The sequence below is a fragment of the Chinchilla lanigera genome, unplaced genomic scaffold (genome assembly GCF_000276665.1).
Source record: "Chinchilla lanigera isolate Chin_1 unplaced genomic scaffold, ChiLan1.0 scaffold00082, whole genome shotgun sequence".
NCBI lineage: Eukaryota > Metazoa > Chordata > Mammalia > Rodentia > Chinchillidae > Chinchilla > Chinchilla lanigera.
In genome coordinates, this window is record NW_004955483.1 from 2,748,191 (window position 1) to 2,774,126 (window position 25,936).

At 40.3% G+C, this 25,936-nt stretch overlaps 1 protein-coding gene across 3 annotated transcripts in view; it reads left to right on the forward strand.

The window, feature by feature from the left end:
• Positions 1-25,936, forward strand: part of Dcdc2 (doublecortin domain containing 2) — a 175,810-nt gene that overhangs the window by 140,128 nt on the left and 9,746 nt on the right. For 2 of the 3 annotated variants that reach the window (XM_005403372.2, XM_005403373.2), the window contains exon 9: positions 7,831-7,937. In XM_005403372.2, the coding sequence (XP_005403429.1) occupies positions 7,831-7,937 (107 nt within the window). The remainder of the gene's footprint in view (positions 1-7,830; positions 7,938-25,936) is intronic. The other variant, XM_005403375.2, reaches the window with a different exon arrangement.

The following is a 25,936-nucleotide window of genomic DNA, read 5'->3' on the forward strand; positions in this document are numbered from 1 at the left end:
CCTTCCTTCCTTCCTTCCTCTCCTCCCACTCTTCCTCTTGTGCTACTGGAACTGAGCCTAGAGCCTTCCCACTGACCTACATCTCCAACCTTTTTTTATTTTTAAAACATTTGAGGCAAGGTTCTCAGTCACTAAATTATCCAGGCTAGGCCAAGACTTGCAATATTCCTGCCTCAGCCTCCCAGAGAGCTGTGATTACCATTGTGTCAGTGTACACAAAATAGATTTCCATAAAGTCTTTAAAACTGGTCATCACAATGTTATGTTTCTTCTTATTTATCCCAACTGCTTTCAAATGCTAACTGTTTGCAAAACAATTTTAGACACTAACTTGTTTTCAAACGCTAAATGCATTGAAATATTGCACATAAAAGTATTTAAAAATGACTTTTAATAATTCTGGTCAGAAAGCAAGATTTTTGTTTTAAATATTGATTGTCATCAGTTCCTTGAACGTCTGATATATTGTTTGATAACTTTTCTTATTTGATGACATTAAGGAATTGCAATGTTATTAAGTTGAAATACTAATGCATTACAACTAGGAAATTCTTTCATTTCAGCCTTGTAGCTGCAGAAAGGCTGAAACACACAGACATTTGTCTCCTGTTTCAGGAGAGGAAGTGTTTTCATGCTCAGTATGCGCAGCACAGGGATGCTATGACTTCTCTACCTCAGCTATTCTGCTTTCACTGTTTAGGCAATAACATTCATAAGACATAAGTGACAAATAATTGAGGTGCATTTTTATTTTTACTGGAGTGCTTGCCATTGCTTTACTGTGTAATATACACTAAAATGTCTATTCACAATTGAAAGAAAAAAAGATTAGAGCAGAATTTGGGTGCAGTGTGCATCCAAGCACTGCATTTGATCCTTCGTGGAGTAATTGAATGAGAGCAGTATTGTGTATCAAATTCATCCTTGCTTTTCAGTTTGTTAGCGAATGACTTTCATTACAAAGGTTTCAGAGCAGGAAAAGCTTGAAAATACCTAATCCGTTTTTTTTCCTGGCAGACGTGGGTGCTGGGCTGTACCTTGTAGGGGAGGGAGAAAGAACAATTATAGGAGTTAGGAAAGGAAAATGCCAGACAAATCCTGAGGAGGGTTTTCTGACTCCTCCTTATCATCAGGAGGAGCAGGTATCTCAGCTGCCTGCTCTCGTCTGCCTGCATCTGCAGGAGTCAAAAGAAGGATTTGTGATGGCTACTGCCCAATTTTCTCCCTAGATCATCATTTTTAGATATATTGTGTATTACTTTCCTATTATGACTGTAACAGATTACTATACATTTGGCTTGTTAACAACACAAATATAGTTATAGAGGTCAGAATTCCAAAATGGGCCTCACCAGGCTCACATCAAGTATCTTGGCTGTATTTCTTGTAGAGGCTCCAAGGCTGGATCGGTATCCTGGCACTTTCCAGTTCCTAGAGGCAGTCTACCCTCCTTGGCTCCTGGCCCTTCCATCTTCAAAGCCAGTGAGGGCATCTCAGTTCTTTCTGACACAGTGTCACTCTCACTTGGATTCTCCTGCCTCCCTCTTTCATTGACAAGAACCACTGGTTCTTGAAAAGAACCCATCTGGATGGGTCGCTCTGGATAATCCAGAATTATCTCCCTAACTCAGGATCATACTGTTGACACTTTATTCCACCTGCAGCCTGACCTCCCCTTTGCATGCAATGGAGCATATTGGCGGTTTCTGAGGATTTGGACGTGGGCATCTTTGGGGGTTATCATGTTGCCTTCCACACATAATTTGTTGATCCCTATAAGGTTGTCCCTCAGTCTTCTTTTTCTTCAAATCTCTGTTTTTGCCCTCATCCCACGAAAATGTTGTACTGCCAAGTGTGTCCTGCTTAGAGAAAACCCCTGTAAGAATCCAAGAGCTAATGGATTGGGCTGGTGGTTTTTAATTTGTTGGGCTCTTGTATCCTATCTGAATGTGGCAAATTCTCCTGATTTCTCACACTTCCTTCTTCCAGCACAGCTCTTTAGGGTCCTCTCTGGACTGAGCTACACACTGAGGAGGGGGCAATGGATGATGTGGAAGAGCCGTTGTTTTCCTGGAGCTTACACAGGGGTAGAGAGTGGTGGACACTAACTCACCAAACAAACCAACAGGTCAGCTTGTATGAGTGAAGGGCACAGAGTTACAACAGGCAACATGAGTGACTACTGGAGCGGGAACAGGAGCGCTTTCTGACACGAGTGGCAAGGAGCAGCCCAGTGTGGAGAAGGGGGAAAGGGCATCCCCGGCAGAGGGTGTAAGAAGAACAAAGCCCAAAGGTGGAAATAAGTTTTCTATTGCAAATCACATGAAGGTCAGTGCAGGTAGACTTTAAGGGGGAAGGAGAAAGTGATGTGAAATGCAGACCTCAGCAAGGGAAGGGCCCCATCTCATCCTTTCTGTGAGCCATGGTAAAGAAGTTGGGCTCAGTTGTGTGATAGAAGGACGTTGGACAGTTTCTAAGCTGTGAAATAAATTAAACCATTTTTATTATCTGCTAAATCACTTGGCTGTGGTGTGGAGGGTAGAGCATAGGACAGCAGGAGTGAAAGAAGAAGGAAACATCTATAAGCTGTTCTAATATCCCCTCCAACAGCTCACAGTGGTTAGACCAAGTTGGTGGATAGATTATGGAATGTGCTTTTATTTTTAATTTTGTTTTTAGTTTAAACCAGTTAGAAGTTTAATTTTCTCATATAAGTCTGGAAATAAACAGCCTAGGGTTGGTGCAGCCAGATAATGTTGTATCCATCCTGCCGAATCATTGGTAGCTTGTAACTGTTATCCTTTGGATGCATTTTTCAGGAAAAAAGCAAATAAAAGACAGAGGGCAAGGTAATGACAAGAAAATGCCAGGCTAGGCATTCCTATTTCCAAGGGTTCCACTGGGAAGTATTTTTAGAAAGATTAAAGTGATAAAACTTGATGTTGGAATGGATAGAGAATACAGGCAAGAAATCAGGATAATTCAGAGTCTGGAATTGAGAAGTGTTGGCATTCCCTGGAATGGGAACTATGGGGGAGGGGCAGTTTAGGGTGTTTGGGCCATGTTTAGGTTAAGATGCCTAGTAGACATCCAAGGTGAGCTGTGAAGTTAGGCAACTAGGTGAATATGTATGCTTGGGGAACCTATGAAGATCTGGGGGGTAAGGATATCTATTAGGCAATTACTGGCCTATGGATGGTTTCCAAATGACAGACTTGATGAGATCACGTGTGCAGAATGTATAGATAAAGAAGTAGACACGTGCTATAGTTCAGGGTGATTTGACACTTAAAAGTTGAGCTAAAGAGGATAGGTTGGCCAAGAAGACTTAGAAGAAGCTGCTGATGACACCAAAAAAGTGAAGTGGAGAGGGAACAAGAGAGGGAGAGAGAGAGAGGAAGGGAAAGAGGTGGTTATTCATGTTGAAAGTTACTAAGATATCAAGTAATGAGAATGTAAAAATGATCATCACTATGATCACCGACAATTTTGAGAAGAATGGTTCCTATTGGGTGCTGCTGCAGATCTGGGTTAAGCAAAGCAGGGAAAAGAGGGACAGCAAGGGTGGGGACAGTGACTGCAGACAGATGAGCACCGGGTGCTCTGCAAGGAGTGCATGTTCCAAGAGGATGCATCATCTGGTTATCACTTTTTCCAAGAACCTATCTTCCCTGTCTATAACAGGAACGACTGCTTTTATATGATGTGCAAGAATTCTGTGGTTGTCTTTACTGTGTAAAATCAATTTTAGAGGAAGCAAAATTCCTCATACATAAGAAATAATTTCATAAACAGTTGAAATACTTATTAAAGTAGACTTTGAAGAAATCTTGAATACGTGCAGACTATTATAGGCACACCAAGAGTTATAGATGGGCAGTCTGTGGCAAAGAGGGTCGCTTACCTTTGATGTTTGTATGGGGTGAGACTAAGTTGCTGTTTCTGTGATTATCCCTAGTGATGCTGAGAGTGTTTTGGTGTTTCACTGATGAAAAAGCACTTCTACCCAGGTGACACCTGCCCTCCCGAGGTGTGGTTAGGATGCCTGGTGTTGCTATAGCAATAACTACATAAGCATTGCATATAATAATTTCTATTATGATCTAAATCACTAATGTGTCACATTTAAGTTGGTGGTAATAATAGAAGGAAAGTGTTAAGATTTTACAGTGTTTAACTGGGCTGGGCATACAGCTCAGTGGCACAGCACCTGCCTGGCAAGCATGAGGTCCTGAGTTCAATTCCTGGTACCAAAAAAAGATTTTACAGTGTTTGAATAATATTTCCCTTTAGAAAAAATGTAATACTTTTGTAAATTTCTTATGAGAATCTTCCCCTGCATGGAAGTATCTTAAATGTTCAATGTTGTTTCTTTGACTTCATCCACGGAGTGCAGCTGCACTTGTATTTTACTGTACCATTGACATAAGGGCACTTATTACATCACCCAAGTTCTTTTGTGTAGTTTGGATTTGCTGGCAATCCTTGTGTGTCAAGTGATTTTAATTTTTGGATTTATGACCTGATTTCCCTGTGAACATTCATACTGGCCCATCAGTCTTGGCCATGGATGAAGTGTATGCACAAGCAAATTCTCTTGCACATAATCCTTCCAGGCCATGCCAGATGTTTGAGGTTTATCTAATGCTTTGTATGGTTGGTTTCATTTAATAAACATTTCCTCAAGACGCGATGAGGCTGACACTTTGTGAGTCTAGGACTGAGGACTGAAAGATGGAAGCTGTCTCTGTGGTCTTATCTGTGCTTGATGGGGCTTGAGGAACTGGTGACCAGGACTGGTGGAAGAAGTGGATAAAATGAAGTGCAATTCCCAAGTGTGGTGGTGCATTCTTGTGATTCCAGCATTCTGAGAGGCTGAGGCAGGAGGATCACCCAGGCTGGGCAGTTTAGCAACTTAGCAAGACAAAAAAAAAAAAAAAAAAAATGCTGGTGACGTATCAGAGCAAAAAGACTCTGGGTTCAATTTTAGTTATTTAGTTATTTTTTTAAAACCTTGACCTACGAATAAGCAAAGCATGGAGAGCTAGAGAATACGAGTGGAGGAGAAGGAAGTTATTGGTTCTTCCTGGTTGTGGGGTCATCGTTGTGGAGACAGGGACACTGTGTGGGCTCTGACGAGGCCTCCAGCAGCTGCCACAGGTAAGTGGGGGAAGCAGGAGCCTCCTGCGTGCTCTTGGGCTGTGACCAGGTGAGCAGCTGTGTCCAGGGCCGCAGTGGGGGAGCTGCAGGGTGAGGCCAAGTGGTCCTGAGGGAGCAGGTCAGGAGGGCCAGGGACAAATACAACCTCAGGCACAGTGTGAAGGGTCAGGCAGTGGGCAGGACCAAGACTTAAAAACGGGGCCTGACTTTGGTCTTGAATTACAACAAATATTTGCAAAGAGAGGGTTTCAGGAACGGGAGGGGCGACTGGCCGAGTCTGTGCAAAGAGAAGCAGCCGGGCTGTGAACCCTCCCACGGCGCTCATGACCCAGGGGGCCTAGATGGCACCACCCTCTGCTCTGCTCCCCTGAGGCATTTAGAAAATTCTATTTTCTTCATTCAGTGTTCTCCACTTATGAGGCTAGTGTATGGCGTCACCACATTTTATTATCTTCAGGGAATATTTAATGGCACAGGAAATACTCATTATATGACTTTAAAGTAGAAAAAGGACTTATAAATTATATGTGCAATAAGATCTCAGTTTTATATGCGGGGCTCGATGGGAGAGAGAAAGAAGAGAGAGACACACAGAGTTGTTAAAATATTAGCGACAGTCATCTCTGGATCATGCGATCAGAAAGGTTTTTATGTCCTTTATCTTTGAAGATTTCTAAAATATATTTATATAAACCATTTATAATAAAAACTTATTTTGCCTCTATATATTACCTCACCTTTAATTTAACGTGGCAGTTTTAGCGAACCCGAAAAGCTGGCTAGGCTTTCTCTTCCCACCCGGGAACTCTAGAGCCGCTCTTTCCCATTTTGGCCCCTGTGTCTCCTCTGGGTTCCCCACTACCCTCAGGCTCTCCCTGTCTGGCTCTGCGCCGCCAGACAAGCCACTTCCGCATCTCAGTTCACTGAGAGCAAGGCCCATGCCGAGGACAAATGCTTTTTATCTTTGTGTTCTGTATTTGTGCCGCTGGACACAAGCCCAAGCTTTGCTGATTTGGTCCTTGCTGTTTATGTCTAGATGGTTGCCAGTTTCCATTCCTGTGCCCTTTCAGTTTTATTTTGTTATCATCGACTGTATTCTTTTCTGGTGGAATGCCTGGTCCACAAACACATCTACAGACCGTTCATAGCTGTGTTTGGACCTAGTCAAACATTTGGCTGAATGTGAGCATTAGGGATGTGTTCCTGGGCTATCTGTAGGTTCCTCTGTGTAAACAAGTGCAACGTCTACGTGCAAACATCCATCCAAAGAGCCACTGTGTCCAAGTCATAACTGCAGTCTATGCAGGCCAGCGTCTGACAACAATTGTTAACTTCTATGGTAATTTACAGAAATGAGTGTCAAACATGCCAAGTTTCCCTCCTTCCCTCTGTCCCTCTCCCTCCATTCTTTCCTCACCTGGATGCATCTTCTTAGCTCCTGTGATGTGCTGCAATTCTCCTTACCCATTACAGTGCTCACCGGGTACACCTCGGTGGTGGTGGTGTGTTTGTCTTTATCTCATCGGACCTTCAGCAGTTTGGAAGCTCTCTGCTTCTCACCCATATCTCAGACTCTTATCACTCGGTTCACACTGTGCCTTACCTGTAGTTGTTCCCCAACCCATGTTAAAACATTTTGCATTGAATAAGGGGTGATTTCATAACTGTAGCAATACGGAGTATTATTATGCAAAGTGTGCTAAATAATCATGCTCTGGGAAAAATGCTTCCATTACAGAAAGAGAGGACTTTAAAACAAAATGTCTTCTAGATTGTAGGGGTTATCAAATACTTAATAGGTTACTAAAGAATGAGGTAAAATCCCCATCTCTGGAGAGCTTTAAAAATTGAACAGAGAAAACATCTGTGAGCATAGCTGAAGCCTTAAACCTGTCCTGAGGCAAGCAGACAGACAGAAGGACAAACAGCTCTGTGATTCTTTGATTACTTGGCCTGGAAAAGAGAGGTGGGAGGGAAGACACCAAAATTACTTCAAATATGGAAAGCAGCGATGATTGCTTTCCAGGGGAAAGAGAGCCGAAGGGCTAAACCTAAAGTCTTAACCTAAAGTCTTAGAGATTGAGATTATATTTTATAGATAAGGATTTGAAGTCACAGGTTGTGAAAATCTTGCAGAAATCTGCAAAATAAATAAGATTTTTTTTTTTTTGGTGTGAAGGGAGACAGTCAGGTCCATGATTCTTTTGAAATAAACATTTTTTTTTTTTACACATCACTCTGAATATAGAGAAGTATTACAATACATTGTGTTGGGAGTGTAGCATCCTCTTGGGAGGGAAAAGTTCTGAAAGTGGTATTTCAAAGCAGCATGTGTCATTGCTAGTCCATGGCCAGGGAGAGAGTACTAAGACCCTGGCTGTAAAGTTCCCATCTTAGCCCCTGTACAGGGCATGATGCTAATTCTGTAGTAACAGGGTAAGCAGGGCTCCGCCAAAAAATCTACTGTGTAGAACCAACCTTGTTTTGCCTCTCAAACATTTTGTCAGTGAAAATGCAGATAAATTGGGGGCCAGGGCTAACTAAATTCTATCACTACAACGGGTTTAATTACTACTGAAAAACAGCCATTAGATCTTCTGCTGTAATTCACTATGCAGCCACACGATGTCACAATTGCATTTCCATTTTTCACTGTGTGTTTGTCTCCAATAATAGATGAAGGCATTTTCAAAGCTGGAGCAGAGAGGTCTGAGATGCGGGGGGCAGCAGAAGTCCAGGAAGATGAAGACACCCAGGTTGAGGTTCCAGTCGACCAGGTAATCTCCATGCCATTGAACATACGTGTGAAAACCAATGATTGCTGTTTGCCTTTCAAGTTTTGTGTTACCAGCCACATGCTGATAAGCCCTTTAAGGTGCCAGGTCACCGAATGATCTTAAACACATAACACAACACCATGCAGTTCTTCCTAGTATTACAGAGAATGGCCATTGGAACAGCATCTATTTTTTCCATGCAAAAGATGGTCTATGTCTAATAAACTGCATTGAAGAGCAAGATGGGATGGAGGTAGGTGTGAAAGGAAGAGGAGAAAGTTGATACAAAAAGGAGCAGGTTTTTATCTAGAAAAAAATGTCTTCCACCTATAAAAGCATTTAAAAATGCTATCACATTCTCTCCTTTAGGGTAGTTGAAATTGTTGTTGGAATTTGTTTTTCACACAAGAATTGTTTATATAAATGCAACTCAAATATTTGCTAGATGTGTATTGATTTTCTCTCTTAGGGCAGCGAAACAGTACACTTTCTTTTTTTCAGTACTGGAGGTTGGACCCAGGGCCCTCACCCTGAACTGCATCCCCAGCTCTCTTCATATTTTATTTAGAGATAAGATCTCTCTAAATCTCGCTAAATCACTCAGCCCAGGCTGGACTCGTATTTGCAATCCTCCTGCCTCACCCTCCCAAAGTGCTGGGATTACAGGCATGTACTACCACAGCCAGCAGAAATTTTGTACTTTTAGGAGTGGGAATGTGTGTTTGTGTGTCACGTATGCATTTATAGAAGAAATTAAGTAGCATTCATTCTGGTTAAATGATGCAAGAAATAAGTCATTTCTGCTTTTTTTTTTTTTTTTTTTAACTATAGTTCAACCAGCTTTCTTATTCTTCTAGGTGGGGGTTTGGAGTTTAGGTGAGGAGGAGGAAATGACAATCCCAGACTCAGGGGAATGGGGGAAGTCACTAAGAATTGCCACTTGTCTTTTGCCCATTATGTGACATTTCCTTTCTAAAAGCAAATTTCACAATCCAACACATTTCGTAGATGATCTCAAGTGTATTTGTCTTAGCGGGGTAGCAGGGAGATGGCTGCTTGATTATTCCTCAGGTATTTTTTGCAAGCACTGCCTTCCTGGGAAAAAAGCCTAATGTGCTAAAAATCACAGATTTAAAAAAAACCAATTTATTTTGTAGGATTTGCTATAACTAATAGTTTTTCATAAACTCTAGTTATTAGGTATTTTTCCTGGGAGAAAACAGAATTTTAAGTCTTCTGTGAAATGATAATTAAATTATGTTTTAAGACAAAGAAGGAAACTCATCAAGTGTATGCAACACTTAATAGCTATAAAAACACAAGACTAATTTATATTCCAAAGTCAGAATATCAAGAGAGAATCATAGTATTAGTAGTGAAAGAGAAATCTCTCTGTTAATCACTTAGTAAACAACTTGCAAAATCTGTGAGAGGTATTTGTTTGTTTATAAACTTGCTGATTACAGGGCCTGAGAGTTGGGAGGAGAACTGATCTCTGATAATCCTTGGGTGGGTGTGTATGTGTGTGTGTGTGTGTGTGTGTGTGTGTGTGTGTGTGTGGTGCAGAGCTTTGTTCTTACAAGTGAAAGCTTGTTGCAAGCATGCAAAAGAGACTGAGAAATGAATTGGCTATAGCAGTACCAATGCATGGATGTCAAGCTGAAGGAAATGAAGCTGAGTAACAAAAGATCAGAGCTACTTCCTTCCTTGACTCTATTGGTTATAGTCATGGGATGGTCGGTTTCACTTAGTGGTACAAAGTACTTAGCAGGTCCAGTTTCAGAGCCACTCCCTCTAGGGTCTAGTGACTCTTGCTTTCTACCCCCAGCAGCTATATTATAAATATTGTAAAGAGTAAGTGAGAGTGTGAAGAAACTAGCATAAATCCCATTGCTCCATGATAGTAAAACCAGCTTTGAGGACCTTGCCCAGTGGTGATCTGCATTAAACAGATAGGATTTATGAAGTACCTCCTCAGTGCTGGGCACCGCCCAGGCATCATCTCATGTGACTGTGATGACAGCCCTGTCAGATAGGTCTTACTATCCCCGTTTGACATATATGTATATAAAGAAAGTAAACTCATAGGATGAATTATCTTGCCCAATTTGTACCACTAGGTAGGGGAAATGGGACTGGTATGCAGGGCTGTTTAACTTCAGAACAGAGGTGGTCTGGGGGAAATAATTAAATGAAAAAAAATAAAAGCCAGGGGAGGAAATATAAGGCCTTGTATACCGCTTGGCTCAGCTGTTATACTGTTTACATGAACATTCTCTCAGGATATTAGCTAGTTAGCTTGCTTGGGCTGGTTTCCTGTCATCCTAATGGTCTCTTTCTTTACATTGTGATTTTAGTGAAAGGATCAGCAGGAAGGACCTGTGTGTGTGTGTGTGTGTGTGTGTGTGTATACACAAACTGGCTGAGTAGTGGACCCGTTACTGAAAACAGATGCAGCCTTGTAAGTAGACACCGAGGCTCCTGCTGGGCCACCTCCATGGGCTGCTTCTGTCCCTGAAGCTCTTAAGGGTGGAACACTCATTGCCTGCCTTTGTCCCTGACTGTCTTTGCAAGGATGTTTGCAGATTGAATGGCTTTGGAGGTCAGCGATAGAACTTCTCTGGAATAATCACTGTCACCTAGAGGAGATATTTTCCCTACAGGGATAATTGTCTTACTACTGGGTGGTACTAATGAGTGGTGACCAAGGATGCTGTTAATTATAGTGCACATGATCAGCCTCCAAACATAAAATTACCTAACCCCAAATGTCAGTAGTGATGAGACTGAGAAACCCTATTTGGGGGCAAAGGTCAGATTTGTTTGTTGTCCAGTAACCTGGACAATATAACCATTAATATAGCCAGTGGAAAAAAATATATAGCCAATGATCAGCAATATAACCCCAAAGCTAGTATCTACCTATGGTACAAAGATTGGGTTGATTTACTACCCATTATGAAGGATTTGATTATTGAATTACAATAAAGGATAGTTAGGATAGTACATTTTATGTTAAGTGTATTTGTCCATAGTAAAAGTATTAAAAGAAAATATTTGGGTTCCTCAAGTATGCAGTTCTTTTTCTGACATGCAACCACTGTGCTTATCAACCTAACATTTCTCATTGCCCTGTGGAAAATGGCGCCCTGAGTATAAGTGTTGATATTCTGGCTACTACTGCTGCCAGCACCATGAACACTGTTGGAGCCAAGAAAGTTTGTTTTTTATTTTATGTTAATTAGAGTTTGTGTTATACACTATTTTCTTATTTATTTTAAATTTACTTTTTAATCAAAGTTATATACATACCATTTAAAAAGGTCAACAAGTTCAACACACATTGCGACAAAAATCACAACCAGTTCATTGTTTCCCCACCTTAGTTCCTGTTCTTCAGAGCTAGTTTGTGCTAGGTTAGCTCTTCCTCACGAAACAATGCACTGCTATATTGCCAAGACAGATACTATCTCCTCACTTTAATACTTCTGAGATCCTTAACTCTTACAAATGACGATATTGTTATAGTTTAATTGGCATTTAAAAATGCTTTTACTTTTAAGCATACATAAATAATAGAGATTCTTTTAATTGGTATCATCTCAAATTTAATGAAATAAATATCTTGACTTTATTTTTCAAATTTAGATATAATCTATTATCTTTCTATGTAATAAATACAGAAGATAATCTTTTATCACCTCCCATTCACTAGTCAAAAATAAGGTCACATGTATGCAAACAAGTACACATGGTTCCCTCTTTCTTCCCACGAAATTTAGAGTAATCACTGGCTAATTTAGTATTGAGTCTGTACAGTGTTCTATTATTTCCAGAAAACCATTCAGTGAACTTGTTACATTTTCTTTCTTATGTAACCAGTTTCCCCTCCTCTTAATTTAGTAATTGTCTATTTTTTTTCATTTGTTTAGTTTTCTGTGTTTCTGTTGCAGGCCATCTCCAGATTGGGTCAGAACTGTTCATCTCCTCTTCACACATTCTACACATCCCGTGATGATGCAGTCTTACATGAACCTTTTTTCTAAGCTGATTAGCTCTTCTCTAGATCTACTTTTTCCAGATTTGGCCTGACATTTTCTTTTATCCTTATTTTGGGAGTTTTGTTGCTTTTCCCAGTGGATGGATTCCTTATTGTTTGGATTTCACGTCTTCCTCTTTCTTGATTACATCTTCACTATTTATATCATTCCTCTTTTGTGACTTTGGGAGAAAAGCTTCATGGGTGCCACTTTTTATTTTTTTGGTTAGACTTTTCATGTCTGAAAATGTCCTTCTCTTTTTACTTATCCACTCAAACTTGAACCTAAGTATGGCTAGGTATAACATTTAAGATATAATATATTTTCTCCTGGCATTTGAAAGCATTGCTCAATTTTTTCTTCCCATTTGGAAGGGCAGGTGAGTTTGATAGTATTTTCCATAAACTTTTATATTTACACTTTGTCTATTTCTGGACTCTTTTCTTTGTTTCTGGTATTCTGAAAATTTGCAATTATGTCCCATGATATAGGTTTTCTTGTTTGTCGGGTACTCAATGGGTTCTTATTATTTTGAAAATGTTTGTTTTCTTTTTTTTTTTTTTGTCTTTTTTGATTTTTTTTTTTGTTTGTTTGTTTTTTGTTTTTCTTCTGGTACCAGGAATCCAACTCACGACCTTGCACTTGCCAGGCAGATGCTTTGCCACTGAGCTAAATCCCCAGCCCCTTTTCTGTCTTTTTTGAGACAGGGTCTTGCTATGCAGTTCAGGCTGGTCTTGAGCTCACTTTGTAGCCCAGGCTGGCCTCAAACTTGCAATGATCCTCCTGCCTCAACCTCCCAAGTGCTGGGGTTACAGGTGTGCACCACCATGCCCGACTTCAATGTTTGTTTTCAATTCTGGAAAAGGTATTGAATTATTTCTTCAGTCATTTTCTTCTCTGCTTTCCCTCTTCGTGGAACTTTAACATTTATACATAGGACCTCCTAGATTGATCCTCTAAATGTTTCTCTTATTTTTCACTTCTGTGGATTATTTTCTGCTTTGTCTGCTTTTTTGTTATTTAAACAGATAACCCCAGCTTTTATCTTCTATCTATTGCCCCACCCCTCCTTTGTGATTCCAGATATTGAAGTCAACCATCGTTGCACATGGTAGGCAAGTGCTCTGCTACTGAGTTATACTTCTAGTCATGTTTATTGAAAATCCTGGTCATCATATATTCAACTTCGAAGAGTGCTTTTATATTTTCTGAATGTTCCTTTTTATAAGCATCTTATTCTTGTTTAATGACTGCAAGAGCTTCTCTTGTCTTCCCAAAGATTAATGCCATATTATGTTGAACTTTCTTTTCCCACATTATCTTCATTTCTTGAGTTTCTTTTTTGGTTTTGTATCCCTTTCTATGATTTGATCCTTGCTTTTGCAGTACAGGCTTCCCTTGATGTCCGGATACACTTTAGATGGGGCCTTAAGGGAACTTTGCTGTTCCTGCAGAGCTCACTGGAGGAGAGGAAGAGAGTCACTGTTTGGTGGCTGGTTTTGGCTATTCATAGGCAGATGCCTCCAAGTTTTAGTCCTTTTAGTGTTGCTTTTTTGTGCTCATCTATTCCCTGTGAGCAGGATCTTTCAGCATCTTGCTTTGGTAGTTAAGCCTGGTGGTAGCATTTTGGGCTGTGACTGTGGGATAGGGAGTTGAGGTCATTAAGTCATGAGATTTGCATTTCTTGATATCGATACAGGGGCCTGTGAAACTTGCTTCTGGTTCCTCTTTTCTGTAGGCTCACCTTTCACTTTTCTCAGCTCTGTTCTCACTGGTGTCCCCTCCATTGGCTTTGTTTTCCCCAAATTTTGTGGTCATTATTTCTTTTCAGTCTTGTGTCTTCACAGGTTCCCCCTTTTTAAATGGCCTTTTCTGATACTCTAGAGAGACATCAGAAGGGAGCTAAGAAAAACAAACTGCTCACATTTGTTCAATTTGCAGTGTTAAATCAGAAGTTACTTTATATTAACTGATGAGAGAAAAGTAAGCTGCCTTCTCAGGCTATGGATAGCAAACTGGCTGTGTGTGACCGGATGTCCTAAGATAGTCCAGCTGGCACAGAGCTTATGACTGGCACCTGAATCTTTTTAGTGGGTCGTACATTCTCCAGTTTACCACAGGTCACAACACTCCCTACTGCCCACCTGTCTTCAGTTATCCACTTTCATTATTTTCCAGCCTCTGGGGCCATTTTCACTTGGGACTCTTGGTCTATGCATGTAGACTATAATGCTGTTTAATGAATCTGCAGCCTAGAGGTTATTCCTAGAAATAGGAGTTTTGCCATCTAAACATGCACCTGCCCTTGCTTGCTCTCATTACTTATTCTACCTGGTGCTTATGCAGAATCAGAAATTGCCTTCAGCTTCTCTCAGGAAATGTAAGGAAAATGAAGGGCTTCTCTGTGCTGCTTTTTCACGTGCAATAAAACACACAGAAAGATGAAGGTGGCTGCTTCTTCTGACCAGATCCTCAAATTTACTTCACTGAAATGTATTTAGTAAGTGGAATTGTACAATGCCTAGAACCAGAAGGGAACCTGGCCTACATGACTTATTTTGTTATCAAAGCAGCACATCTTCTCTGTAGAAAAGCCACTTGGCAGGGAGACGTGCCTGTTGGTGGTAGCATTGGCCCAGGAGCCCAGGTCCTGGCTGCCAGTCTGGTTCCCCCTCCCTGATCACCTTGCAGGAAGGAAGTGAGGATACTCGGGCTTCCAGTTATCTGTGAATAATAGCGGCACATCCTATCTGAGCAGAGAACACCCAGCTCCACTAACTTCCCTAACTGAGAGGAGGTGTTTGCTAACTGTATGCTCCCTAACTGAGAGGATTATGTGCCAACCATATACTCACTGTTCTTTATTTTCAAGTCCTAGCCTCTTAGTGAACCACATTCTTCTTTGGTGCTGTAAGCATCACAAGTCAGAAGCCTTCAGAAGAGCTGGGGTGATCAGAGTTCTTGCTTTCCCAGTACATTTTCAATAAGACTTTTTTTTTATGGCATCCTGTTTGTAGATTTGTGTTTAATTGGTAGCAGTGGTTTTAAACATTAAAATGTAGCCTTCAGGGATTTTTGTGTGAATGAAAGAAAATCAACATTTACTTCTAAAGTGAGAAAACTTAATGGGATTTTTTTTTTCTTGATGATGACTGCGTGCTCCCATGCCATCTAATCATACGTTTTCCATTTGTTTCAAATTCTCCTCTGGCTTGAATGGGCCTGGTGTGCAGCCTCGAGCAGGGGCTGGCCTCAGCTCCACTCTGCTTCTCTAACAATGGTGCGGATCTCTCCACCGTTTTTCTAGGTCGTTGGGCCTTCACACCACATCTAAATCTTTTCGCCCTGTGAAAGTAAGGTCCTGAAAGCTGAAACAAAAAGCAGTATTTTGCTATCATAAAAAATTGAAGCTGATTATTTCAAAAGACCTCATTCAACTGGGGTAGGAGATGCTTTTGGTTTCCATGGAAACAGGAATAAAAACAAGTGTGATAATTTCTGTACTTTCAACATCTATGCCTGCACTCTGCCATAAGATCCACAGAAGCACCGTCTACCTGAGAAAACTACAACAAATCTACACACTTCCCCGCATTTCAAATGCAACAAAATTACAGGGGCAAACGGACAGCTAAGTTAGACTTTTTCTTTTATTGGTTTCTATCTCCAGTTTCTGAATCTGATATATTTTAGGGAGAGAGGATTTAAGTGGGAAGGGGTTGGGTGGTGAGATAAGATATCTTGACTTGAGAACTCTAATTGGTTCTGGTATTTCAGATAGCAAAGGCCTTAAACATGAGAATATATCCCTCAAGAATTCTGACACTGATATGAGAAATACCAACATTTATTTTTAAGTATGCTGATGTCCATATCAGCTGTAGTCTCTGTTTAGATGTCTTCCCTCATTTCTAATTTCTGGTGTTGCTGTTACTGTCAGAGGTGATGTGAGTTTAAAATGTAAGTCACTGGGGCAGCCTCATCTGTCTGCGGAAATACCTTCCAAGTAATTGATGCCTTCAATATCTTGTGACTTATTTTCATACGATTTCCATATTCTATCTTCTTTCCTCTTACCACTGAGTTAACCGTAGTACCTACCTGCACATTCTCTACAAAAACCTGCATATTTATGGTTTCCCCTGAGCCACCCCTGCCAGGATATAGCCAGCAATAATAACTACCAGACCTTTTCCGTCTTTCTTTACAAATCCACCATTTTCTCAGAATGTCAGTTACAAACTAAATAACAAGACATGCAGTAGGCAAACTCAGGCAAAATGCACTGAAAATGCCAATGCCAGTGTCATGTTAAACAGAAGATTTGATATTGCTTTTCTCATGATAAATACTCCGAGCAATTACTTACAACAAATAATGTGCTTTTTAAAAGGTAAAAGTCAAGATTTTCTTATAAAACCCTCTCTACTTAAGGGTATGTATTATCTATAATTGGGCATGTATATGTAATATGTTCATTATTCTAGTGCATTCTGGATGTGTGCCAGAAAGTTTGGAATATTCAAAGCTTAAGTGATTTCTGTGATCATTCTTATACTATTATGTACATCAGTGTAATTACTATTTAAGAAAGAGTGTAATGAATACTCTTTTAGACTCCAGTGAAACATAAGAACTGTGCTTTATACTAAATATAGCATTACACAGTTACTCATAAACATTATTTATTCCTAAATTTCAAGGTTTTATATATATATATATATATATATATACTCCCTGCTGAAACAATTTCTACCTTTTTCTCTTGAAACTTGCAGTTGTTAGGGGAGAGGACCTTAAACACAGGAAGGAATATCTTTCCGATTTTTTGCTTTTGAAGTGATGTGTTTCTTTCGTATAAAATGACTTTTAAAAAACAGTGACATGAATATGTAATTAGAGCAAATCTTGTTGAATTATCTTTTTGGCCCCAAATCATTCTGTCAATAGTCAGTCTTCCTATTTTCTTGCAGCTTTCAAGTAATTGATAACTTTTAAGGTAAAAAATACATTCTTCATTTAAAAAGTCATTATGTCAAGGTATTATTGCAATTAGAAATTTTAATAAAAATACTTTCCTTTTTTAAAAAAATGGTGTATTTGATATGGTATTGTGGTCTGTGTGGTTAGAACCTTATTTACTGCAACATCTCAGGAGCTACTGGACAGCAGAGGCTCAGACCTTCTGGCTTAGAACCTGCAGTTATCAAGCTCCCGGGGTGATGGTGAAATACTGGCTTGGGAGATGACCAAAGGCTGGAAGTAACTTTGGCATTGAAAGGAGGTTGGGATAGGGCAGGGCTCAAAAAATAATTCAAATCCCTCTGCCACTACTTGTGGGATTTGGGGCAAATTTACGTAACTCATTATGTTTCAGTTTCTTTACTTGTAAATTGGGATAATAACAGTGTTTTCCTCTGAAGCTGCTGTGAGTTTAGTTTCTAACCTGTACATGAGGTGCATGGGGCTTAATATCAGGCACTTGGACATAAATGATCACTTCTCCCTCCTCCTTGTTGGAACTTTCCTGAAGACACCTACCACCCTGACTTCTGCCTGGAGGAGCCACATTGGTATTTTATTTAAGACAGTGCATATCACTAGTCTATGGTGATGGGCTCCAAGATGAATTAGAAAAAGCCCTTGCTGGGAGTCTTCCAGGGGGTCTCCCTGCGGGAAAGGCTGGCATTGCTCCATCATTCCATAATCATTCGAGACATTTTGGAGGACATCTACTTGATAGCACTTTCTGTTCACTGTTTTTGTGTCACACAGAAGTAGACAATAGCAGCATACCATGGTTCATTCATACTGAAAGAATCATGACACACGTCATGAGGTCACCAATGAGAAATGACAGCTGCTTGGAAAGCCAAGCAGGTGTGAGGAGCAGGTAGCTCTATCTGTGGAGAGGGTAAGCATTCCAGGCAGAGACTTATTAACAACTATAGTGTGGTGTGGGATGTGAGCCAACCTATTTCTATTTTCTTTCAGAGGACCCTCCCCACTCCATTCAGACCCCTGTCTGCAAGGGCTGGACTTAGTTTTTGTTCCTTGTGCAATGTCCTTTGGGGAGAAGTTCAGCTTCCATATTCCTTTACAGAAATTGGGGGTGGAGTATGAATATATATGTGTATGAGGAGGTATTAGTCAGGTAGTGCTCCTTAATAAAGCACCATGGATGTTGTTTAATGAAAATTTATTTTCCCATAGCTCTGGAGGCTAGAAGTCTCAGATCAGGGCACTGACAGACTCTTTTTTCTCCTGAGCCCTCTCCTTGGTGTGTAGATTATCTTCCTCCTGCATCCACCCCTAATCTTCCCTCTCTATATGTGCCTATGACCTAATCCCCTCTTCTTATAAAGACTGCACTCATGTGGGACTATGGGCCAGTTTGAGGACCTCATGTTAGCTTAATTTCCTTTCTAAAGACCCTTTCTTCAAACATGATCACATTCTCAGGTCTTGGGGTTAAGACTTCATCATATGAATTGTGAGGCTGGTGGAGAAAATTGAGTTTGTTATCATTTGATGCTGCCTAATAGATCAAAAGGATAATATTCTGAGTAAAGTCAGTGTTTAAAGTCTGTGTCAAAAACATGATCAGTGAGTGGTATGGAAGGGACAAACAAAGACATGGAGCCTAACTCAGCTCCTTCAGTCCATTCATCATACAATAGGGTCAGATCTTATTGAGGCACTTTGCCATGATGGTGAATAGTTTCTACACTACCAAAGGCCACTGGCCTTTAGGTGGAACCTGTGCATGTTTATTTATGATGCTGATAAAAAACTTTATTGCCCACTGGCCATGTCAATATTTGCAGCATAGTTACCTATATTTCTCCAGCTCAGTTTCCTGCTTTCTACAGGGAGGATACTTATACTTGCCGACAGGTTTGGAAAATGAACTAAGAAATTATGTGAAAGTGCCCTGAGAAGCATAACGTGCTCCATATATGTTTGACAAGAATATACCCTTACCTGGTCACTGCCATCCTGTGATTCCAACTAAAGACAGAGCCATAGGTTACCCAAGAGCACGTGTCACCTCATGGATACCATCTCCACCGTTGCTTGGAATCTGCTGCTGGGACTTTCATACTGATTTTGAAAGTGGACAACAGCTTTTAAGGAAATGAACAAAATAGTATTTGAACAGTAAATCTGTTGTGAAACATACTTGCCTGAGAAACAGAAAGCAAAGAATAACCAATGTAACAAAAACTGAAGGTGATTAGTTTATGTAAATCAGGGTGTAACATCAGCCTACATTTTAACTGTATGAATCTGTAAGGGCAAGACAATCACTGGCCACCTGAGTGTTATTTCTCTTCATAAATATAAGATGTAGAAGGGCTCCAGACCCTTGTGCCCCACCAGAAAAAGATTGGATTTGGGGCTGGGGATTTAGCTCAGCGGCAAAGCGCCTGCCTGGCAAGTGCAAGGTCGTGAGTTCAGTTCCCGGTACCAGAGAAAAACCAAAAAAAAAAAAAAAAAAAAGATTGGATTAGTACAAACCTTGTAGCAGAGTTGAGACAATTCTCAACTTCTTTCATTTAAATGGCAAAAAATGGAATGATAATCATAAACATGTATATAGCTATTCATTTCCTAAAGGCCTTTTGTGTGTATGACCTCACTATTGTTCTGTGAGGTTTTAATTGCCAACTTCAAATTCCTGCAGAGACTCTGAGGCCAGGTGCATTGATCAGCTTTCCATTGTTAGGACACATTCCTGAGACCCACGCTTTAGGGAGAAGAGGTTTATGTGGCTCATGGTTTCAGAGTTTCCAGTCCATGGTTGGACAGCTCCAAGGCAGACACTTCATGGCAGAAGGATGTGGTAACGGGAAGCTGCTCACCTTATGGCAGCTGGCAAACAGAGAGTAGAGGAAAAGCCAGAACATGAAGGAGTCAAGGAACAGATACTGTTGCCAAGGTTATGCACCCTCAACCCACCCAGATACAGCCAAAGGTGTACTTCAGTGATGTAGGCATCTCTCAAGGAATCAAGGTGACAGTCAAGGGTAACCATTACACTACATGAGATGAATTTCCTGGAAATCTTGGTGAGACAGTCTTGACTTTCCAAGTGGCCACAACCACTTCCTTTGGCACAGTGTACCTTACACTTACTAGGTGACATCACCCTGTGGACATCAGCAGATGCATGTCTTGTCCTGGATTCCTTAGTGATGTTCCCAGGAGTGAACATACTCTGTTGGGTTTTGTGAGAATTGGCTTCTGCATAGTGATGATGTGGAGGTGATGTGAGAGCTCTAGTTCTCGTCTCACCAGCTGGAAGGCACCCTTCTTTGTGAGCGTTTCACAACCAGGGTTGGTACCAATTGTGAGATGTGCAGGGTATTGCACTCCTCTTTAATAATTTCTTCAGAGAGAGGCAGGAAGGGAACTCATGAAGCCTATGATTGGCTTGTATTTTGCCCTTTTTAAAAAATTCTGAAGAATAGTTTTCTTCCACTATGAATGCCTGCCTTTATGTACAGGGCTCTTTTCCTTCTTTACAGGCCCTCATCAAAGTATAGATTTCTCTCCCTCCCTTTCCCTCTCTCTCTCTGTTTATGTATGGGTGTAAAACCCAGTGCTCCTTCTAGGGGTGATTTGATTGATGTATACACTGGAAACATCTTTAATAATTTAATGCCTGCTTCAAAGGAGATTATACCAAAAAGCACATTGCTTTTCATTTATTCATTACAGATCTGTCATAGCAGCATTTTTTGCCCTGAATTGTAGTGTCATAGTAATAATAAATTTTGCTTCAGATACAGGATATTTTAAAGGATTATAAGTCTTTTAACTAATATTACCATCTTATTTAAATGTATCAAATTGGCATTTCAGCACCATAATCTTGCATGAAAGTAGAGTTAACCAGATGTGGTTTTATTTGATGACTACTAAAATAGCTGTGCTGGGAAGGTCTAATAGAAGTAATAGGATGAAAGCATAATACTGCTTGTTAGTAATGCTGGCAATAGTGGTGAAGAGAACAGAACTGGAATTTAAGGCTAGGTTCTACTCTATACCCCTAAAAAGAGATCAGGGTATACAGCTGCCCCATGCAGTAAAGGTACAATAAAATACTTAAGTATTGTGTTTGAGAATTGGGGGTAAAGAGGTTAAGAAATACAAAACTAAAAACAAACAAACAACAGCAACAAAACCCCCAGCATGATGTTGGTTTGCAACTAGGAGGTATAAATCCAGATGTCAGGAAAGGAAATTTGACTTTTTTTTTCCACTGCGATATAATCGCCTTAATAGATGTTAGCAAGTATTTCCAATGTTCTCAGAAAGGGAAGAGTTATGTTTAGGTTCCTAAATAATTATAGCAAATTGTGAATTGTGTTTTTTTTAATTAAAAAATGTTATGTGTATGTATCGGTTTCCCCAAATGAACACCCCTATTCTGTATTGCCAGCATACACTAAAAAAGAGAAGACAGTAAGAGCAACCTAGACAAATCTTAGTGAATAAGTTCATTTATTGATCTATTCAGCAAATGCACATTGATCATATTAGATGTGCCAGGTACTAAGTACAGGATCCTACCTATTAGTGAGAAAAACAGAAATATTTGTCTGTATTCTAGTGGCTAGAGGTAGACAGATAATATATATGCAAGATAGCCATAAAGTCTGAACCCTAGGGTAAAAATCTGTTTGGACAGTGAGTTACTTTTAATTATTAAAAAAATAATTCACTCACTGTGCAAAAGATACTATATAACTTCTCTTTAAAATTAAAAGAAAAACCTAAAGTACTCAAAAAGAGTGCATTTAGACACAGTAAAGCTTCAAATAATTTGTAGGAGAGTGATGTACAGTTGTTAAGCTTCCCCAGATAAAGAAATAAAGAAATCTCCCCTTCCTGGCCCTTCTGGTTCTGTTAGTGCTGCTTCTCTCACTCTGCTCCAGGGTCCTGAGCATATTTCTCCCCTTCACTACACTATCCCCTCTGTTGGAAATCCAGAGCCAGAGCCAAATCCATGGCGCTGGGCTATCATCACAGCACTCGGCAAAGCTGGGGCAGAAGGATCACAAGTTTGAGCCCAGCCTGGGCAACTTAACAACTCAGTGACTTACCACAATACTGTCTCAAAATAAAAAATAGAAAGGCCTGGGGATGTAGCTCAGTGTGACAGCCCTGGATCACTCCGCACTACCGTCCAACCCAAACACACACCAGAAATGTCTTGTTTTCACACTGATGATTTTTTAAACAGTAGAATGAAGGTTTCTACCATGGATGTCATACATTCTAGTCATTCGACGTCCCCATGAGCGTCCCAGTTGCTGTGACTGAGCAGCAGTATCTTAGGCTATTTGAGGAAGGATCCAAGATGGCGGGACCCGCTTGCCAGGATTCCAGGCCTCAGCAGTTTTGTATTTTACTTATTTGTATAACAAATGTAAAGACTGTGCCTCTGGGCATGAAAGTTGTAGCAGGTGCTGAAAGTGGAGGTTACACAGGATGCTTGTGAGCACTTGGAGCGTGCATGCCACCCTGAGTGTCCCTTCCTAACAAGCTCTTACTGCTTCTGTCCTGTGCCACACCAGAATGTGGTTTCTGCATGCGTCCCACCCGTTCCTTCCTGCCTGTGCTGAGCACCCAGAGCCCTGCAGCCTTAAGCAAGTAGGGATAATATTCATCTCTGAATGCCTGGCTGATGCAGAACTGCTCAACACAAACGGGTAACTTCCATATTGTTTCCCGCCAACGATGCACAATGGTTACAATTTCTCCACATCCTTTCCATCATTTGTTGTTTACTATTTTTTCCCGTCCTTTTTGAGATCATGACCATTATAATGGGTATAAGGAGGTATCTCACTCAAGTTTGATTTGAACATACCTTCATATGCCCTTTGGCCATTTGTAAATCTCCTTTAGAGAAAATCATGCCCTCTACCCATTTCTGAGTTATTTTGTGGTTGCTGTTGCTGAGTTTTAGGGGTTCCACTTATAATGTGGATGTGAAGCCTCTATCATATATTTGCAAATATTTTCTTCTACTCTGTGGTGCCCTTTTATTCTATTGGGCACAAAATCTTACAATTTCTATGAAGTCCAATTTCTTTCTTTTTCTTTTGTTGACTGTGCCTTTAATGACACAATTAAAAAATCACTACCTGATCTGGTGACCTTGCTTGTATGTTTAAGAGTTTTAAGGTTTTCTTTAGGTCTTTCATCCATTTTGAGTTAATTTTTTTGTATGGTCTTAAGAGTCCAACTGTTTTTTTTTTTTTAACCTGTGGATTTATCTACTTTTTATTAATTTTTGCTTCCCATAGTTTGAAACCCTGATCACACATATTTAGGATTATTGCTGTCTTCTTGGTGAAACTGATAATTTTTATCGTTACACAATTTTCCCTTTCCTTCCTTTCTTGCCTTCTTTCCTTTCAGGGATAGTACTAAAGATTGAATCCCTTCACACGGAAAGGATTACATACCCAGCCCTTTTTATTTTTTATTTTGAGACAAGTTCTCACTAAGTTGCTAAAAGAGTCCAACTGTTTTTGTTACTTTCTCATTTCTGGGACAAAATGTCTGACACCTACAAGTTAAAGAAAGAAAGATTTATTTTAGCTCACAGTTTCTAGAGGTTTCAGTCCATAGTCAGCTGGTTCCAAGGCAGAGTGGTATGGCAGAGGAGGAAACAGTCCATGGCAGGGCAGGCAGAAAACAGTGAGCCTGCTTTCCTTCTTTCCTTGTATATTCCATCCAGGTTACAAGCATATAGATCCATGCTACCACACCCAGGGTGTGGCTTCCCTCTTTAGTAGTTCCACCATTAACAACCACAGTAAGCCAATCAGTGGACTAATCCAGTTATCAAACACCTGTATCTAGCCACCTCCCAAGAGCCCCATCTGTAAGTGCATGAGGCTTTGAGGGGACATCTAGATATGATCCAAACACTAACTTCATTCTTTTGTATGTGAGATTCAGATTTTTTTCAACATATTTTGAAAATCCTGTTCTTTCCTCATTGGTCTTGTTATGTTTACATGTACCCCCTCTAAACCTCATGCAGTCATAGGTGGGGCTATTTCAGAGGTAGCAGAATCTAGAGTGTGTGAGTAATTCATGGTGCAATGCTAGGATTAGGGTTCTAAGATTAAGAATAGGTGATTACTAAATCAGTCCACCGATTGTTTTGGCATTCACCCTAATCTCATGTAGCCTGGATACAATATAAAAAACAGAAAGAGGCTTGTCTTGTCTCTTGCCTGCTTTTGCCTGCTTTCTGCCATGAACTGTTTCTCCTCTGTGCTGCACCTCTGCCATGCCATCCTGCCTTAGAGCCAGTCAAATATGGACTGAAACCTCTACAAACTGTGAGCTAAATAAACCTTTTTTCCATTCACTTCTGGGTGTTGGATATTTCGGCTCAGCAATGAGAAGAGTAACTAAGACAGTACTTGTGTCAGAAATCATTTGACTATAGTATACATGAAGGTTTATTTCTGAACATTTGTTACATTGATTCTTGCCATTGGCTGTCCTTATGCCATTGGTTTTGATTACTGTTGCTCCATGATAAGTTTTGAAATTAAGAAGTGTGACTCTTTTTGGATTTGTGCCTCCCTTTCATGATTATTTTCGCTATTTAGCTTTGCTTGATATTCTACATGAATTTCAGAATGGATTTTTCTATTTCTGCAAAAATATCATTGGTGTTTTACTGAATCTACAGATCACTGTGGGTAGTGTTGACAAAATTAATCTTGACAAAATTAAGTATTCCAATCCATGAACATGGAGTATATTTATCTTTTTTTTTTTTTTTTTTTTTTGGTTTTTCTCCGGTACCAGGAACCAAACTCACGACCTTGCGCTTGCCAGGCAGGCGCTTCGCCGCTGAGCTAAATCCCCAGCCCCTTTATCTTTTTAAATATATTTGAGCAATGTTTTGTAGTTTTCACTGTACAGGTTTTTCACCTTCTTGGCTAAGTTAATTCCTAATTTTATTCTTTTCAATGCCAGTGTGAATGGAGTCATTTTTAAATTTTTTTCAGATTGTTAATTGTTAGTGTATAGAAATGGAACCAGTTTTTCTGTGCACTGCACACTCCTTTGTTCTGATTTTGTTGTTACTGTGCCCACCCTTCCCTTCTCAAGCTTTCCTGTTCTCATTGGTTCAGGTGTATTCCTCAATGTCTTGCCATGCTTGTTCTCTTTGGAGAGGAAGTTCTCTTTTGGAGACAAAGTTGTGGTGGGGAGATGTGAAAATGTGATTCTTTCTTTAAGAGATTGGAATTTTTTTTCACTTTAGTCTTTTAGGTCTCACACATGAAAATTCAGATATTCCTTATTAAGACCAATGAGTTATATTTCATAAGTCTTTTTGCCAATTTTTTCAGTACCATCTGGTAGACCATCCTCTTCCTGGTCTGAGTTTATGCCCATCGTTTGGCCTTTGTATAGGCTGTATCTAGGTGTGCTCATAGGTGGGAATTTTGGGCAGTGGCTGGATTATGGGTGTGTGATATTGGATTAAGGGTGAGTGGTACTGGATCAGTCCATGGGTTGGATTAGTGTGGTCCTGGTTGTAGATGAATAAGCTTACTGAAGACAGAAGTCCTACCCTGGGTGTAGGTGGCACCAACCAATAAAAGGGAAATGGAGGCTCATTGCTTGCTGCCTCCTGCCTACCCTGCCATGGACTGTTTCTCTTCTGTCATGCCCCCTGCTATGCCACCATGCCTTGGAGCCAGCCAACTAGGGACTGAAACCTCTCTGGTGTCAGCTAAAACAGTTTTTTTTTTTTTTTTTGTTTTTGTTTTTTTTTTTCCATTTTGGATATTGGGTATTTTGTCCCAGCAATGAAAAAGTAATGAAGGGGGCTGGGGATTTAGCTCAGCGGCAAAGCGCCTGCCTGGCAAGCGCAAGGTCGTGAGTTCGGTTCCCAGTACCAGAGAAAAA